At 44.5% G+C, this 20,035-nt stretch overlaps 1 protein-coding gene across 1 annotated transcript in view; it reads left to right on the top strand.

Moving 5' to 3' along the window:
- Window positions 1-20,035, top strand: part of LOC138786600 (uncharacterized) — an 87,877-nt gene that overhangs the window by 17,452 nt on the left and 50,390 nt on the right. The window contains 5 exon segments of the mRNA XM_069963580.1: window positions 8,533-8,539; window positions 8,833-8,922; window positions 9,989-10,172; window positions 10,659-11,816; window positions 11,998-12,054. Of these exon segments, the coding sequence (XP_069819681.1) occupies window positions 8,533-8,539; window positions 8,833-8,922; window positions 9,989-10,172; window positions 10,659-11,816; window positions 11,998-12,054 (1,496 nt within the window).

The following is a 20,035-nucleotide window of genomic DNA, read 5'->3' on the forward strand; positions in this document are numbered from 1 at the left end:
ATCAGGACCGACTCTTGACTCCTGCTCCTTCATACATGGCCGGTCATATACCAGGGGAGTTATTTATCACACTGGCTTAGCAGCTTCTCCCTAATGTCCTACATGATCCTGAGGTGACTTCTGAGTGAATAAAGGAATATTGTGTATAAAGCAGACTCCCCTGTATGTGCAGCAGATGCAGCCAGTCTCCAGGCTCCATGACCTGAACTACTCACAACTAGACTAGATGGAGCAGGTTGTCTGTGATATAGAAGGTCACTGTGGGGGCACGCAATAACACACACACACACACACACACACACACACACAGCCTGCTGCATCTATAACACACACACACACACACACACAGCCTGCTGCATCTATAGCACACACACACACACACACACACACACACAGCCTGCTGCATCTATAGCACACACACACACACATCCTGCTGCATCTATAGCACACACACACACATCCTGCTGCAGCCATAGCACGCACGCACGCACACACACACACACACACACACACAGCCTGCTGCATCTATAGCACACACACACACAGCCTGCTGCATCTATAGCACACACACACACATCCTGCTGCAGCCATAGCACGCACGCACACACACACACACACACACACACACACACACACACACACACACACACACACACACACACACAGCCTTGTTTCTTTAAGTATGGTGAATATTTTGTTAGAAACATAGAAGACTGTCAGCAGGAAAAGATCACCTGCTCCATGTAGTCTAGTTCTTAGTAGTTCAGGACATGGAGGCTGGAGACTGACTGCATCCACTGCACACACAGGAGAAGCTTCCTTTGTATGTTTCATAAGTCGCCCCAGGATCATGTAATACATTAGGGAGAAGCTGCTGAGCCAGTGTGATAAAAAAAAACTCCCCTGGTACATGACTGGCCATTTATGAAGGAGTCTGAGTCGGTCCTGATAAAATTCAGCAGTCGGAGCTGCGGCTTACCGACTCCACAGCCCTGTATCTCACAGCAACAGCGGAAAACTACCAGCTTCTAAGCTTCCTGTTTCATAGCTTGGCTTTATATTAACCCCTTCAGAGTATGGTGCAGGTACAGTGCAATTACAGTAAACATAACAAAAAGACCTTATATACCGAGCAAAGTTCAATACTATAAAACAGGACAAGTGTGCACAACAGAACAACACAGTGCAAGTTATCCCCTGAAAGTACAATAAAGTGAGATAGTGATGGCCTCCCATTATAGTGAATGTCCACAGGTGTCCATGATCACAGGTACCTTACTCCTGGGCGCTACATTTTTCCCCTGTATGTATATGTGTATATATATACACACACACTGAGCCCTTGGAGCAGCGTTATTGTCCTTTTACACACACCGATAAATGGCTTTTTTAGCGAACGAAGTGATGACTTTTTTGTTTTAACCCCTTCCCTCTAAAGCCTGTTTTGGCCTTAATGACCAGGCTCATTTTTCAAAATCTGACCTGTCTCACTTTATGCGCTTATACCTCAGTGATGCTTTAACATATGCTAGCGATTCTGAGATTGTTTTTTTCGTCACATATGACACTTTATATTAGTAGCAAAATTTGGTCACTACTTTGTGTATTTTTTGTGAAAAACATCAAAATATCATGAAAAATGTGAAAATTTTGCATTTTATGAACTTCTGAAATTCTCTGCTTCTAAAAAAGGAAGTCATAGCACATAAATTAGTTGCTAAATCACATTACCAATATGTCCTCTTTATTCTGGCATAATTTGGGAAACGTATTTTACTTTTTTAGGCTGTTACGGGGCTTAGAAATATATTAGCAAATTATCACATTTTGTGAAAATTTCCAAAACTGATTTTTTTTTAGGGACCAGTTCTTTTTTTAAATGGATTTAGAAGTCTGGTATACTGAAAACCCCCATAAGTGACCCCATTTTTAAAAACTAGACACCTTTAAAGAATTAATCTAGGGGTATAATGAGCATTTTAACCCTACAGGGGCTGGAGGAAAGTATTTACAATTAGGCTGTAAAAAAAAATCGAAAATGTAAATTTTCAAATAATATATACGTTTAGATTAAAGTTTCTCATTTTTAAAAGGAACATGCCAAAGCATGCCAAAATTTGTAACGCAGGTTCTCCGGAATACAACGGTACCCCATATGTGGGTGTAAACCACTGTATGAGACGGCACTGGCACCTCCTGAGAGCAGACACAGATCTTGCCCATGTAATTAGTACTCATCCGAGTGTAACATTCAGGAGAGGGCCGAATTTAAGGGATATTTTGGTGCATAGTCACTTACAAACATCTTCCAATCCACATACATGGTTGGAAAATAGAGTGAAAGGTTTTTTCCCTTGTGGGCACTGTGGATTATGTAAATTCATGTGTAAAACAAAAATGTTTCAGAATCCAGTGGATGGTAGGAATTTTGAGGTGAGGCAATTTCTTAATTGTAGTAGTAGGAATTTGATATATATTGCACGATGCACCTGTCCACGTTTATATGTTGGAAAGACAACTCAGGAGTTGCGACGTAGGGTATCCAAGCATATTAGTACGATACGTACGGAATCGGATGCCACTTTGGCCAGACATATTCGATATGTCCATAGTGGCAGATTGGAAGACATCCAATTTTGGGGTCTTTGTCAGTTGAAGTTGGGACCACGAAAAGGAGACATTGATAGGATTCTCCTTAAGGAGGAGGCGAGATGGATATTTCGTCTCAAGAGTCAGGCCCCTCTAGGACTTAATGAGGGTTTTTCTTATGCTGCTTTTCTCTAAATTAGCTATTTAAGATTTTTTGTTATGGCACTAGATGTGCAATTGGAATTATACGTATAACATGAATATAAATATATATGTTTTTGGGTGTCTCTATATTGGTTGGTGACATACTGGCTATTGATATTTACAATATGAATTAATTATTTCTATGAGGGATACATCTATAACCTCGGTGGTCTTTAGTTTACTGTGTATAGAACATAGAGAGTTGGATAGTGAGAGTTAAGCAACTATCTATTATCTTTATTGTACTGATGGTTGCAAGTTGGTGATCTAATAATGATGTTCAATCTATGCTGTATCGAGATTCGAGCAATGAGAGTGTTGGGCTCACACTCATTCATACATGTATAATGTGAACTTTGTTTGTGGAGATGGTGAGAGGGTACAGCGCTAGTAGTTAACATCTTCTTATACATGTGGATTATGTACTTACCTGTCAATTCGGTGAGAGGGTACAGAACCATCATACTTGCTTGCAGCATCATCATCTCGTAATAACATGGTGTTCAGTATATACATCTTCATGAGAAAATGAATTTCTAATAGTACTAGTCATAGTAAACAATGTAGGACATATTACAACGTATTCAATCTCTCAATAGATTTCATGTAATTGTATATAGCTATTGGTGACATTGTATGACTAACAAAACATATCGAACGTCTGTTATAAGATCCTACCGACCGTGACATGCGCAGTCAATGAGGATGTAGTGCGCTAAATTCTAAGTGCGGTGACATGCGCAGTGGGGATGAGCTCTGTACGACAATGTCTAAGTTTACTGCCATGCGCGGACCTGAGTTTAGCGATCATGTGATTGTATCACATGACCGTTCATACCACGTCATTACGGGATGGGACTATCAGGTAGCGGAGGTAGGTCATGGATTGTGAGATCATTGTGACGTGTGTTTGTTGTTATTGCAGCTGATAGGCGCATTGGCTAAGTAGGTGGTACAATGATGGAATCAGGACACCTATCCGTAACAAGTATGGCCATGGGTTACAACAATATCATCAGCCATTGGTGTAAGATCGATCACCGTTTGGGGCGGAACCAGGGTCCAATTTATGGACCCATTGTATAAAAAGCCACCAGTATAGAGACTCAGTGCTGCCAATTTTTCTCCTGATGACGTTGTGTATACAACGAAACATGTAGAGAGATGGCACTGTGTTGATTTTAATTGCATCTCATCCAGCTCCATTGCGAACTAGGCAGCGTATATCTGCAGTGTATGCTGTATCCTAGACAGATATATTTAGAGTATTTTTCCAGTGTTAACTGGTTTCTAGATAGAGAGATAGTTGTATCCTCCTAGCAAGTGTTACGCAGTTAGAGGGCTGGTTGTCTTGTAATTTTAATAGTTTCATGATATTTTATAATAATATATATTAAAAGTTACATTTTATTAATAAGGGGGGTTTCCATAAGAAGGGGGTTTTTGTACCCCGGACTTCGGTCTGTGGGTTTTTGTAATTGATTTAGTTTGTGACCCCTACCCGCCTACGAGAGGGGTGTTTTGTTTGATTAAACCACTGTATGGGCACACAGCCGGGCTCAGAAGGGAAGGAGTGCCAATTAGCTTTTTTAATGCAGATTTTGCTGAAGAAGTTTCTGAGCGCCAGGTGCGTTTGCAGCGCTCCTGTAGTGTCCGCAGAAGAGAAACCCCCCCCCCCCCCAAAAGTCACCCCATTTTGGAAAGTACACCCCTCAAAGAATTCATCTTGGGGTGTGGTGACCATTTTGACCCCACAGGTATTAGAGGAAAGTATTTAAAATTAGACAGTAAAAATGAAAAACTTGAATTTTTCCAATAATATGTTCGTTTAGTTTGAAATTTCTCAATTTCACAAGGAACATGAGAGAATCCGCACCCCAAAATTTGTAACACAGGTTCTCCTGAGTACAACGGTACCCCATATGTGGGCATAAACCACTGTATAGCCACACAGGAGGGCTCAGAAGGGAAGGAGCGCCAATTAGCATTTTCAGTTCAGATTTTGCTGAAGTAGTTTCTGAGCGCCAGGTGCGTTTGTAGTGCCCCTGTAGTGTCCTCAGAAGAGAACCCCCCCATAAGTCACCCCATTTTGGAAAGTACACCCCTCGAAGAATTCATCTTGGGGTGTGGTGACCATTTTGACCCCACAGGTATTAGAGGAAAGTATTCAAAATTAGACAGTAAAATTGAAAAACTAGAATTTTTCCAATAATATGTTCGTTTAGTTTGAAATTTCTCAATTTCACTAGGAACAGGGGAGAAGCTGCATGCCCAAATCTGTAACGAAGGTTCTCCTGAGTAGAACGGTACCCCATATGTGGGCATAAACCACTGTATGGGCACACAGCCGGGCTCAGAAGGGAAGGAGCGCCAATTAGCATTTTCAGTGCAGATTTTTCCGAAGAAGTTTCTGAGCGCCAGGTGCGTTTGCAGAGCCCCTGTAGTGTCAGCAGAATAGAACCCCCCCCCCCCCAAAAAAAATGACCCCATTTAGGAAAGTACACCTCTCAAAGAATTCATCTTGGGGTGTGGTGACCATTTTGACCCCACAGGTATTAGAGGAAAGTATTTAAAAGTAGAGAGTAAAAAAGAAAAACTCGAATTTTTCCAATAATATGTTTGTTTAGTTTGAAATTTCTCAATTTCACGAGGAACAGGAGAAAAAATGTACCCAAAAATTTAACGCAGGTTCTCGTGAGTAGAACGGTACCCCATATGTGGGCATAAACCACTCTATGGGCACACAGGAGGGCTCAGAAGGGAAGGAGCGCCAATTAGCATTTTCAGTGCAGATTTTGCTGAAGAAGTTTCTGAGCGCCAGGTGTGTTTGCAGAGCCCCTGTAGTGCCAGTGGAGTAAAATCTCGCCATAAGTCACCCCATTTTGGAAAGTACACCCCTCAAAAAATTTATCTTGGGGTGTGGTGACCATTTTGACCCCACAGGTATTAGAGGAAAGTATTCAAAAGTAGACAGTAAAAATGAAAAACTCGAATTTTTCCAATAATATGTTCCTTTAGTTGGAAATTTCTAAATTTCATGAGGAACAGGAGAGAAAATGTACCCCAAAATCTGTAACGCAGGTTCTAGAGTAGAACGGTACCTCATATGTGGGCATAAACCCCTGTATGGGCACACAACGGGGCTCAGAAGGAAGGGAGCGCCAATTTGCTGGAGCAAAACCGCAGCTAGAAACAGTTATTAGAATAGCGCAGTTACTAAAATACAATTAAAAAATGGGCAATGTGCGGTGGTTACGGGCAACGTGTGGTGGTTACGTGTAATCTGGCGTGATTACGGGCAACCTGGGGTGGTTAGGGGCAACATGCGGTTGTTACAAGCAACGTGCGGTGGTTACGGGCAATGTGCGGTTGTTATGGGCAACGTGCGGTGGTTACGGGCAATGTGCGGTTGTTACGGGCAACGTGCGGTGGTTACGTGCAATCTGGCGTGATTACTGACAACCTGGGGCGGTTATGGGCAACGTGCGGTGGTTACGGGTAATCTGGGGGGGTTAGGGGTAATTTGGGAGTAAACTGCAATTATTACTATAATAAAAAGTGTGTGTTTTTTTTTTGTATGTTTGTCACTTTTTGTACTTTATACATTCATTTTCACTGTATTACTATGATTACTGTGATATTTTCTATCACAGTAATCATAGTGTAGTGACAGAGACCAAATTGGTCTCTGTCACTTTAAATTTTCAGAGCTGGCTGCTTCTGGCGCGCATGCGCACATCAGAAGCCGTCAGGACGTCGAGGAGGACGGACCTCGGTGGATCCGGTGAGTATATGGGGAAGGGCGGGTGACTGGGGGACGGGGGTGACTGGGGGGGTGGGGGGCGACACTGTATCACTTTTTATCCCCTGTCACCAATGATTTATGGTGACAGGGGATAAAAAGTGCCGGCAGCACTGGGAACAGGCGACCAGCGGTATATAGTATATACCGCCGATCGCCTGTTCCGGGACCCCACAGGGGGGTCCCCGATCACTGCCCCATGCTCTCCGCTACCTCCAGTGGCGGAGAGCATGGGGCTTTGATCATTTTTTCATTTCCATCCCTGCGAACAAACATCGTTTGTTCGCAGGGATGGGGGCGGCCATCTTGGATTTGATGGCCACCCGGGGAGGGTGCGGGTTAGTGATCTGGGGTCTGATTATTAAATTTTCATCTCCCCCCACTGTGGATTCACGGTGGGGGGAGATGAAAGCTGTCGGCGGCGCCGGTACCGGAGATTGCCGTTATAACGTTGATAGCGGCGATCTCCGGTACCGGCGGCAGGGGAAGGGGGGCCCGGGGACACAGTGACAGTGGCGGCGGGAGGAGGCAACGTGCTGCAGCCTCCTCCCACCGCCCGATCGGCGGCAAACATCACATCTCTCCCATAGATGCTGCGGTCGCATCGACCGCGGCGTTTATGGGGTTAACTGCCCGGGGGGAGCGCGGCTCCCCTCCGGGCAGAGGCAGCGGGAGGATGTGGTGTGATACTGCCTCCTCCCGCTGCCCGATCTCACTTACTGACAGCGGGGGGAGGCAAGAACAACATGACGTTTGGGGAACGTCATGTTGCATTAACTACCTACTTTACATGACGTTCCCCAAACGTCATTTTGCGGCAAGGGGTTAAACGAGAAGATAAATTGCTATGAAAAGTCGTTAATGCGATCATAATTTCAATTGTAAATGCAGTTGTATATATTCTGTGAATATCCGTAATTGCGTTCGTATGTATATACTGTGAGCGACGAGCGTTTACACTGAAAGACTAGAGAACGATTAACAATGATTTTGAGGTCGGCCCAAAAGATGCGATCGACGACATACAAGTGAATATTCATTGGTAGTTTGATTGTTGCAGCATTTACACCAGAATATTATCGCTTAACTTTCAACGATTTAACCATTTTTTGCACGATAATCGTACTTACCTCTCACGTCATGTCCATGTAGCTGCAGTTCCGGTCTCTGCTCCGCTGTGCTGACATATCCAGGCAGAGAGGAGGAGCACCGAGCAGCAGCCTACACAGACTGGTCCATACTATTCCAGCTGAGCACTGCTACTGGTATAGGCATCGAGTATCGCAAGTAGCCAGGTATTTCCATCCTTGGGGAGGAGGGGGGTCAGTGTTTTCTGTGTTTGAAGAGAAACCTCCTCCACACTGACAGTATAGGCCCTGGACCGGGGAGTCGCTGTGACGTCCCTTGTTCGGGGAGGGTCATTCAGACAGCCGTTTGGAAGGCTCTGAACACTTACAAGGACGTATGGAGCCAGAGGCCTGCCGGGTCGGTGACGTCACTGCACCACGTCACTTATGCAGAAAATGAGAGAAAAAGCCATGATCTGCCCCCAGTAATGCCATGCTGGTTGGGGTCCTGCAGGGTATTGGTGCTTTTCTTTCTGTTATATGTGGGAGGTGCGGCTGCCTTCTGTTGGCTTGTACTCCACCCATGTCCTGCAAGTGTTATAAATAGAGATTTGGCTCCTATCTGCCCAGTTGTAGGCTTATTCAGCCCAGGAGAGGCCATTGCTAGTGTGAGAATGCTGGAGTAGGGACCATGTCTCTGAGGACACCTTAACGTGGTGACACGGTGCACTCTGTTGGATCAAATAGTTTGCGAAGATCCTCATTTTGTAATATCTATAGAGCAGGTTTTTATCGTGTGTGTGCACCGGGGGGAGTATGTACGGTAAGTGCTTGCACCTGTAGGTTACTGTTGCACTTTCTGTTTTTTAGGGTATTGGTATGTAGGGGGTCAATAGTCCTATTTTTATTTGAGAAGAGTTTCCATTACTTTTTTTTTTTTTTTTTTGTCAGATAATTTTTATTGAACATTTTTCAATTTTACAACAAAGTAATCCCACCCTCACCCACCCACATCCACCCGCAACCCATCCAGTCTATAATCCCTAGAACAGTATGCACTACAATGTTAAACCCCTCAAAGAGAGGAAATGGATATCCATAATACACAACTAGTACATAAAAACAGTATATCCAGCCGTAGGATTAAACGTCAGAACTGACTCCCGACAGGCAGGAGGTCCAACCCACACAAAACATTCATGCCATCATTCATTCCAACACGTATCGAGAACTAGAACTTCCAAAGAATGTTCAATTAAGGTATCAGTGGTCTAAGGCCTACTTCTCATGGCCACTATATTTTGGTCAGCTAACAGAAATGCTTCCATGGATTTATGTTTAAGGAAAAGAGACGGCAGACCAGGAGTGTCCATCCACGGCCCCCATATGGCTTCATACTCTTTTTATTGCTTTCCTCTTTTTATATCCCCCCTTTCTCCAGTCTGATTACAGTGTTCCATTGATTAGTCAATTCAGCCATTGTGGGAGGCTCAGCTTGTAACCAGTGCTGAGCGATCAATTTACGGGCCTGGTATAATATTCTGCACACCGCCAGTTCCACTTCTGTGGGCTCAGATGAGTCCATCATGAAACCCAAAACACACTACAATGGCTCAAGGGGTATCATTATTTTGTATACTTTTTTACTTAGCGCAAGGACACCTTTCCAGTATTTCTCCAATTCTGTACAGCTCCACATAACATGGATTATATGGGCTCCTTCTAAGGCTATGTCATATAGAAATTTCAGGGTACGATAGACTCTATGGAGGAGAAACAATTGAGATTTCCTGTGAGTTTCGGACAATGCTAATTTGGGGGTCAGTGCCAGTATATGAGCCCACTGTTCCTCCGTATGAGGCCCCACGTCTGCCACCCACTTAGCCTTAACCATTAGAGGTTTGGTTGCATAAAATGCAGACAAGAGACGTTGATAAATAAATTAAATAAGACCCCTTGAGTCCTCTGCAGCCAGCACCAAACGAAGCATGGCACTGGTAGCTACCACCGGTGGTGTGGTGAATTGTACAGCGAACAGCGGAGTCTCTGCCAAATGTAATCAGCAGCCAGTTTTCATAAAACTCCCTGGGTTGTGACCTTCCACCTTCTCAGACACGCCAAAAAGCCGCCCAATATTTTGTCTGTCTACTTTCTATGTCATCACCTTTGGCTGCAAGGGCTGAGGCATGTGTGATCACTCTCTTCATGTCCCTTCTCATTGGGGGTACTTGGTCCTGCAGCTCACTGCCACGGCCCTCCACCACTTCCATGCAGCCGGACATTTTCTGTAGATCATGCCTCACGAGAGTAATGTCGTCCCTCATAGAGCCCAGAAGCATTTTCAGCTCTGCGTTCCCTGCACCAATGGCTTCCATAATATCTTGCAGAGTAGGCTCAGCAGCAGGTGCAGCAGCGTTCTCAGTATGTCCCTGAGCCCCCCGTCCATCTGGGGTCCCCTCTGTCACCTGCTCCTCAGCCTCCATGTTACTCACTGCGCCCTTAGTAAGTTTGTAACGCTGTGCAGCAGAGTTCCCGCCAGTCCTCCTCATCCTCCCTCTGCACCTCCACTTCAGCTGTGTGGGCAAATTCCTTCTGCCGCGCCTGGATAGACGCCGCTGTACTCTGCTGCAAAGATGGCGCCGACGGGCCCAGCCCCGCCAGCTACCGGTCTTTCCACCATTCTCCTTGCTCTGCACTCGCTGTTTGCCGGCCATATCACTGTAGGGCGGCTCCCACACTCGTTCACTCATAATTGTGGGGTGTTTCGCCTCTTTCTATGGCCAGATGCCCAGGATATCTGCAGGATGAGGTGGGGAACTATCTGCAGCACGTCCGCTCACCACCCCATCCAAGCCACGCCCCAGTTTCCATTATTTTTACTACTAAGGACGTCATCTCCCCGGCCTCCAGCTTCTAGATTCTTCTCCCTGACACTTCCTGTGGATGGGAACAGATCTGATCATTCTTATTATGTTACATAAAAAAGAGTAACTTTCCATGTCTGCAATATGTTTAAGCTTCTATTACTGGGAAATAAGAGAAATGGTGTTTTCTCCTTTGCAGATGATTCTACCAGGAGCTCAGGGGGACATCAGATCTCCTCAGAGGATCATATCACACAAGATACATATGAGGAGCCGTCCGCTATCCCAGATACACCCTCAGCCCCTCACAGCAAAGATCTCTCATCTCATCCTGTTATACAAGTCCCATCTTCTGATCCATCACAGCAAGCTGACATTTACAGAGAAGACGATGAACATCAAAGAGCAAATACAGGAAAGCCTCAGTTTTCATCTTTACTACGTGAACAAAGCTTTACTAACAAAAAATATCTTGCAGGGGAAAAGGCATTTTCATGTTCAGATTGTGGAAAATGTTTTACTCTAAAATGCAATCTTGTTACGCATAGGAGAACTCACACAGGGGAGAAGCCATTTTCATGTTCAGAATGTGGTAAATGTTTTATTCAGAAATCAAAGCTTGTTAACCATCAAAGAAATCACACAGGGGAGAAGCCGTTTGTGTGTTCAGAATGTGGAAAATGTTTTATAGTGAAATCAAATCTTGTTGTCCATCAAAGAACTCACACAGGGGAGAGGCCATTTTCATGTTCAGAATGTGGAAGATGTTTTACTGTGAAATCAAATCTTGTCAAACATCAAAGAATTCACACAGGAGAGAAGCCATTTTCATGTTCAGAATGTGGAAAATGTTTTACTCTGAGATCAAATTTTTTAATACATCAAAGAATTCACACAGAAGAGAAGCCATTTTCATGTTCAGAATGTGGGAAAGGTTATACTCTGAGATCAAATCTTGTTATGCATCAAAGATCTCACACAGGGGAGAAGCCATTTTCATGTTCAGAATGTGGAAGATGTTTTACTAAGAAATCAAGTCTTGTTGACCATAAGAGAACTCACACAGGAGAGAAGCCATTTTCATGTTCAGAATGTGGGAAATGTTTTATACAGAAATCAATTCTTGTTCAACATCAACGAATTCACACACAAGAGAAGCCATTTTCATGCTCAGATTGTGGAAAATGTTTTGCTCATAAATCAAATCTGTGTACACATCAAAGAACGCACAAAAGAAAGTAGCCAGTTTCATGTTCAGAATGTGGGGGCTGTTTTTCTCAGAAACCATGTGTTTTTCAAAAAATCTGAGAACTAACACAGGAGAGATCATTTTAATGTTCAGAATGTAGTAAATGTTGTCAAAGAAAACCAAAACTTGTTAAACATCAAAGAACTTGTATGAACAATGTCGTATTCATTCAATAAATGTTGAAAGTCTTTCAATTACAACACAAATCTTGTCAAACCTCAGAGGATGCACACAGGTGAGAAGTCATTTTTATGTCCAGAATGTGAGAAGTGTTTCAAGGTGAAGTGAATGTAGGAAATGTTATACTCTGAAAGCAAATCTTATTAAACATAGAGTTTACACACAAAGCAATTTTCATGTTCTCAATGTGGGAAATGTTTTTTGCAAAATCACTTGTCAAACATCAGCAAAATCACACGGGGAGGAGACATTTTTATTAGAGATGAGAACTTTTCAAACGTTTGGTTCTAAATATTCACAGAGCTTTGCTGCAACGTTCTGGTTTGACCAAACTGAACCATTATCGAACCACAATAAAACAGCTAAATGATTGCAGCTACAATATCGGGACTATAGGGGCTTTTATGCTGCGAGAACACCTCCAAAATGATGTGGTTTTCATAGCAAAAAAGTACTAGCAGTCTCTGGATCTCTGTGTACCTTACCTGCCCTGTAACAGATTTGGCCTTTTAGCCACAGTGTAAGTGACCCCACAGGGCCTAGGAGAGAAAGCTAAAGGTGGCAACACCAGTAGCACTCTTCCTCAAGCCAGCTGGGCCTAGAACAGCTGGATCATAACTCCACATGATAAGCTTAAATTGTGACCAAGGAGCCCAGAAGTGTTCAAATTTAGTATGGGTTCTCCTTGTCCAACTGACTAGCTCTTCCATACTACAGATTTGGTTTACTTTGACATACCAACTTGTCAAAGATGGTGGGGTAGTCCTGTCTCCAGAAGGTTGGAATAAGGAGTTTTGCAGCAGTGAGGAGGTGAACAAGAAGGTTGTGTTTAGATAAAGGGGTGTGCGAGGCGGGTAGCCATAACAAAACCAGCCGCGGTGTGATTACCGTGGTCCGACCACACATCTCCTCAATGTCTTTAATCACCTGTTCCCAAAACATTTTAAGAGCGAGCAAGTCCAAAAGATGTGTGTGAGGATTCCTCCCATTTTGCGGCATCTCCAGTAGGTATCAGTGGGGAGAAGTCCCCATCTTTATAATTGGTGCGGGGTGTTGTACCAGCGAGTTCTCTTGTGTGGTGATTGAGTTGGAGAATCCATGTGAGTGAGAGAGTATAGATTTAGCTTCCTCGTATAAAGCTCGTTTTCCCAAGCGAGGAGGAAGCTAGGTTTGGTTGGGAGACCCAGAGTTAGAAGGTGTGAGTGTAGTTTGGACAAGCATTTCGAGATGGGTTGCTTCAAAGTCAGTAGGGTTTCAAAGCTGGTTAGGGGTGCAGGAACCTCAGCTAGTGTTTTTGTTAAAAGTATTGTGTGCTAAAAAGAGTGGCCAAGTGATCCTTGCTTTAGGAGTTGCTTTAGGTATCGTAGGGGCATCAGGGGGGAAGGTGATGGCGAGAAGGAATGTTCCTTGTTTAGATGTTGCCACATCTATAGAGTGGCTTTGGTTAGTGGGCTCAGTAGATTCGGGATAAGAGTGTTTAGGGGTGACCAGAACAAATGCTGGTGACATAATGGAATCGTTGCCCTTTCTGCTCTAACTTGAAGGGGGGCATTAGTGGTATGTAGAAGCGCAATAGCTCTACATAAGTCTAGTGCATCGTGGACTCCAAAAAAAAGAACACCCATTTTTGCGGTCCCTGACAAAGCCATATCCTTTCACTTTATCAAATTCCTGGATCACATTGATAATAAATATGTAGGTTTTTTTTGTCTTTTATTTATTTCCACTTTGGCACAATCTTCCTGAAAAACAAACAAAAAAAAAAAACGATCACCACATTGCAAGTTTTTTGTAGCGTACTTCTCTTTCACATGACAGAGCTGGTTTTGCAGGAAGATGTATAGTTTTTATTTTTTCCAAGTTTTACTTATATATCCACTATAGAAGCCCCTAACAGGTTAAGGAAGAAAATCGGTAGACTTCTTTTCTATGGGCGATTGGTAATAGTAAGAAAATAGATGACTTCACACTCTCTAACTGTTAGCGAATGGGAAAAATGTGTAAAAATTTAGGAAGCATATTATAATTAAGAGTTGATATGGGAGGCTCAAAAAATTATTTGGTTGTCTCCTCTCAACCTTGGAGGGGAGGGTGTACAGGGGATAAAATTGTTGTTGTTGGAATTGTGATGTTTTTATGTTAACACAAAAGTTTTAACACAGATACACAGTCCATGTTGCATAGGCAATACAAATCAAGAAATGAACAGGTGAATATTGAAATAATATGTACCAGCATGGAGGAAACAAAAACAAGTAACATCCAACCCAGTGTATACGCAATAACAGGCATAAACATCCAAAAAAAAAATACTAGCATCTGACCCTAACAAGGAAGAAGTTTCAAAGTTTGATAAAGTCCTGGTAGCAACCAATGACCAGAAAGCAGGGACTCCATAATATGTATATAACAAGACATGTGACACACACACACACACACAAATAGACAGGAAACACAAGGAAGTAATATATAGTGTAGAGAAACAAACCCTTAAAGAAAAAAAAAAGGGGGGGGGGGATCGCCCGGAATGGGTTATATTGGAGCTAACGTGTCCCAAAGACATTTGGATAAAAGGGGAGTCAACGAATCAAGTTTGTGAAGTTGGGTGAGTCCACAAACAGAATCCAAGGATTCCATACCTGCGAAAATTTTCCGGAGCAGTCCTGTGCCTCAGCCACTAGTTCTTTGGCCCTTTGGATATTTTTAAGCTCACTGTACCGTTCAGATAATGAGGGAGTATGAGTGGTCTTCCAGTGCTGCGGAGTCACTGTACGGGCTGCCGCTAGTAAATGTCTCAGCATGCCTTTCTTCTGGCCTGCCAGTGTACCAGGTAACAGGGATAGCAACACAACCTGTGGTGTGTTCGCCAGTGTTTTACCCAAATAAGCCTCATAGACCTTCAGGACCCCTTCCCAGAATGGTCTCAATTTGTCACAGCTCCACCAAATATGTAAAACTAGAAAATGTACCCGGCGCTGCCCGGGTATAAAGTGTCAGAGTGTTAATTAGATTTGTTCTAAGGTGCCCAGGAGGCCAAGCTAAAGGTATTGTTTCATCTGAGTTAATCAGTGGAATTAGTGTATACCTGTAGTGCATAGTTGGAGGGGTTCTGTATACCCACAATGTATAGTGTTTAGGGGTCTCGCATATCTGTAGTGCATAGTTGGGGGGGCTGTATACCTATAGTGTATCGTTGAGGGAGGTCCTGTATACCTGCAGTGTACAGTTGGTGAAGGTCCTGTATACCTATACTGTATAGTTCGGGGGTCCTGTATACCTGTAGTATATAGTTGGTGCTGTATACCTGTAATGTATTGTTGGTGGAGGTCTTGTATACCTGTAGTTTATAGTTTGAGGGTCCTGGATACCTGTAGTGTATAATTGGTGGAGGTCTTGTATACCTGTAGTATATAGTTCGGGGGTCCTGTATACCTGTAGTAAATAGTTTGAGGGTCCTGTATAACTATAGTATAGAGTTGGTGGAGGTCCTGTATACCTGTAGTGTATAGTTTGGGGTCCGATATACCTGTAGTATATAGCTGGTGGAGTTTCTGTATACCTATAGAATATTTGGGGTCCTGTATACTTGTAGTATAGAGTTGGTGAAGGTGCTGTATACCTGTATTATAGAGTTGGTGTAGGTCCTGTATACCTGTAGCGTATGGTTTTGGGGTCCTGTATACCTGTAGTGTATAGTTTGGGGTCCTGTATACCTGTAGTATATAGTTGGTGGAGGTCCTGTATACCTGAAGTATATAGTTGGTGGAGGTCCTGTATACCTGTAGTATATAGTTTTGGGGTCCTGTATACCTGTAGTGTAAAGTTTGGGGTCCTGTATACCTGTAGTATATAGTTTTGTGGAGGTCCCGTGCACTTGTAGTGTATAGTTTTGGGGTCCTGTATACCTGTAGTGTCCTGTATACTTGCAGGGTTGTATTTACCCGTATGGCAGTGTTGTTCAGTCACAGAGTGTCGGTATTGGTCATGTCTGGTATGGGGGTGTTATCCAGTCACAGTATGGCGGAATTGATCAGGTCTGGTGTGGCGGTGTTATCCAGTCACGGTATGGTGGTATTGGTCAGGTCTGGTATAGCAGTGTTATCCAGTCACAGTATGGCAGTATCGGTCAGGTCTGATATGATGGTGTTATCCAGTCACAGTATGGTGGTATTGGTCAGGACTGGTGTGGCGGTGTTACCCAGTCACAGTTTGCCGGTATTGGTCAGGTCTGGTATGGCAGTGTTACCCAGTCACAGTTTTGCGGTATTGGTCAGGTTTGGTATGACAGTGTTATCCAGCACAGTATGGCGGTATTGGTCAGGTCTGGTATGGCAGTGTTATCCAGTCACAGTATGGCGGTATTGGTCAGGTCTTATATGACAGTGTTATCCAGTCACAGTATGGCGGTATTGGTCAGGTCTGGTATGACAGTGTTATCCAGTCACAGTATGGCGGTATTGGTCAGGTCTGGTATGACAGTGTTATCCAGTCACAGTATGGCGGTATTGGTCAGGTCTGGTGTGGCAGTGTTATCCAGTCACAGTTTGGCGGTATTGGTCAGGTCTGGTGTGGCAGTGTTATCCAGTCACAGTATGGCGGTATTGGTCAGGTCTGGTGTGGCAGTGTTATCCAGTCACAGTATGGCAGGATTGGTCAGGTCTGGTGTGGCGGTGTTATCCAGTCACAGTATGGCGGTATTGGTCAGGTCTGGCAGTGTTATCCAGTCACAGTATGGCGGTATTGGTCAGGTCTGGTATGACAGTGTTATCCAGCACAGTATGGCGGTATTGGTCAGGTCTGTTGTAGCAGTGTTACCCAGTCACAGTTTGGTATATCTGTTGTGCCCTGTATATACATGTACTGTATGGATGGAGTAGGGGGTCCTGTATATACATGTACTGTATAGATGGAGTAGGGGGTCCTGTATATACATGTACTGTATAGATGGAGTAGGGGGCCCTGTATATACATGTCCTGTATAGATGGAGTAGGGGGTCCTGTATATACATGTACTGTATAGATGGAGTAGGGGGTCCTGTATATACATGTATTGTATAGATGGAGTAGGAGGTCCTGTATATACATGTACTGTATAGATGGAGTAGGGGGTCCTGTATATACATGTACTGTATAGATGGAGTAGGGGCTCCTGTATATACATGTACTGTATAGATGGAGTAGGGGGCCCTGTATATACATGTCCTGTATAGATGGAGTAGGGGGTCCTGTATATACATGTACTGTATAGATGGAGTAGGGGGTCCTGTATATACATGTATTGTATAGATGGAGTAGGGGGTCCTGTATACATGTACTGTATAGATGGAGTAGGGGGCCCTGTATATACATGTACTGTATAGATGGAGTAGGGGGCCCTGTATATACATGTACTGTATAGATGGAGTAGGGGGTCTACCAGTTATTACTGTGCATGTTGTGAGGCAGCTTCCCTAGCAACCATTGCTCCCTGTGACAATGAAAGCAGTAATTCTATTGGTTGCTAAGGCTCCAACTGCCGTGTCTGCTGCAGCTAATTATATCACCTGTGTTTGCAGTGAGGAGATTTTCCCATTTATCTCTATGAGGCGCCTCTCTTCCGACTCCCCCTCCCCTCCTGTACATCTGGCGGGGACGGGACCTTAGCAATAACCTTCCCGGGCACCCAATGTATCTGTGTGCCAAATTTGGGGTCAAACGGTTTAGGCGTTTGGAAGTCTATAGAGGACAGACAGAAGGACAGACAGACAGACTTTGATTTTTATGATATAGATGGAGCCTTTCTCTGTGTTACATCGCCAACATCTATCTGATACCTCTGGGTAGATACGGTGGAGTAGCGTGGGGCACCTGTACCATCTGGACATAATTTTATAAATCTTCTTTTTCGAGTGAGAGTCCAGGGACAGGCCATGGGAGAATGTACATATTTTGAAAATATCTTCCGATGAGAAAGTGACATTGAGGTCCCTTTCCCAAGCAGCAAAGAAAGTTGCTCTGGTGGAGTTACAGATGGATAAGAGCAACGAATACATCCGCGACAGTGTCCCTGTACTCTCCTCGTCAGACAAGATCCAGTGATCAAATTCCGTCATGTCAGGGCTCCAAGCAGATCCCATCCGGGAAGCACGTACAAAAGAACAAAACTGGTTATATGCAAACCATGACAATACCCTGTCGGGAAATTGTGTCTGTAGGGCGGGTAGTGAGGGGACGGCAGAAGCCACTCCCAGGTGGTGAAGCCTAGGGGCGTCCGACCGTTTCCACAGCAAAAATGTTTGGTTAGTGTGACCAGGTGCAAAAGATGGATTGGAGAATAATGGGGTCATAGGACCCGGGCTAGAAGATAACTGATGTCGATGTCGAGTCACCCATTTGTTCTAAATGCAAAGTGTATGCTTAGTCAGATAAGCCCAAGAGGGTAGAGCATCTGTCGGTTTTAGCAACCCATGGGGCCCCACTTAGGTCAATGGACGCAATTTGTGACTCCACATCAACCCATTGTTTAGTATCCGACCCCGCTTCCAATCTACAATCCTCGAGAGAACAGCGGCCTCATGGTAAAGTTTCAGGTCAGGTAAACCAGCCCCCCCCCCCCCCCCCCCCTGGTTTTGGGCAGAGTGAGTATTTGGGCTCGGATCCTCACTCTTCCATTGCCCCACACATATTGGGAAAATGCACATTGCTTGAAGTAAGCAACAGGGATAGTAATTGGAACGGTCTGAAAGATGTATAAGAAGCGTGGGAGGATATCCATCTCAAGCACATTCATGCGGCCGAACCTGCAGAGAAATTTACGGTGGTAGGCCTGCAACATGTCCAAAGTCTTCCGGTTCAAGGGGAAGTAATTAAGGGTTTACAAAAGTTCCAAGCGTGCCGGGACCTGTATCCCCAGATATTTGATGCTCTCAGGCTGCCATTGGAAAGAGAAATTGGATTGGGTAACTGACAGATCTGAGTGCTGACAGATAGATATTGAGACCTTCCGTCTTAGAGATATTAACTTTGAAATTGCTTAGCCTGCCAAAGATGTCAAATTCATGTAAGACGGAAGCAATAGTGATATGTGGATGGGTAATATAGAGCAACAAGTCATCCGCAAACAATGCAAGTGTCAGGTAGGGTACTGGAAAAACACGTAGACAAGTGCAGCCCTAGACTGGCACCCGGCCCACCTGTCCCTACCTACTTGCCACATACAGTACTAAAGATTTACTGCAGACAACTGGTCGACAAACCTTACACTGAATAAGTGCAACACAAAACAAGACAAGACAAACAAACACAATAAGGAATGGTCAGGATACTAGGTCAGCAACAGACGGGCAGCAAAGGTACAAAATCAGAATTCAGGAAGCAAGGTCAAGGTACGAAGTCCAAAAGTTCAGAATAACAACAACAAACAGTCAGGAGAAGGCTAGGTCAAGGCACAAGGCGCTATCACAGGCAATGGGATATGACCAGGGGCTGGGATTTATAGTAAACAGGAACCTAGGTGTTGACAGCTAACTGATGCCGATCGACCGGGGGTGGTGAGGCCCCAGCCGCAGCTACACACGAAAGAAAAGATAAACCTAGCAGGCTGGTTGCCATGGACGTGATTGGCGGGCCCCTGTCAACCAGTCCCGCTCATCAGCAGAACGTAGTGACATCTGAGCACGGCCTGAGACCTGGACGTACAGGGCAGCTGCCAGCGGCGCCGTCGGCACGCCCCCAGCAACCAATCCTGCCTGTTGTAAAGGACGCCGTCGGTGTTACTTCCAGCTGAGCTGTGCGCCTCGGCAGTGGCAGGTACCGGGTGCACGACTCTGCTCCTGACAGAACCCCCCCTCTGAGGAGGGGCCTTGACCCTCCCGAGAACCCCCAGGCTTGGAGGGAAACTTAAAATGAAATTTCCTAAGCAAATCAGGGGCATGGAGATCTCGTGCAGACACCCAAGTACGCTCCTCTGGACCGTAACCCCTTTCAATGGACTAAATACTGGACTGAGTTACGTATCTTTCTAGAGTCCAAGACACATTCAATCTCAAACTCAATCTCCCCTTGGACCACAACTAGAGAGGGAGGAGAATGAGTACTCACG

The sequence above is a fragment of the Dendropsophus ebraccatus genome, chromosome 3 (genome assembly GCF_027789765.1).
Source record: "Dendropsophus ebraccatus isolate aDenEbr1 chromosome 3, aDenEbr1.pat, whole genome shotgun sequence".
Classification (NCBI taxonomy): domain Eukaryota; kingdom Metazoa; phylum Chordata; class Amphibia; order Anura; family Hylidae; genus Dendropsophus; species Dendropsophus ebraccatus.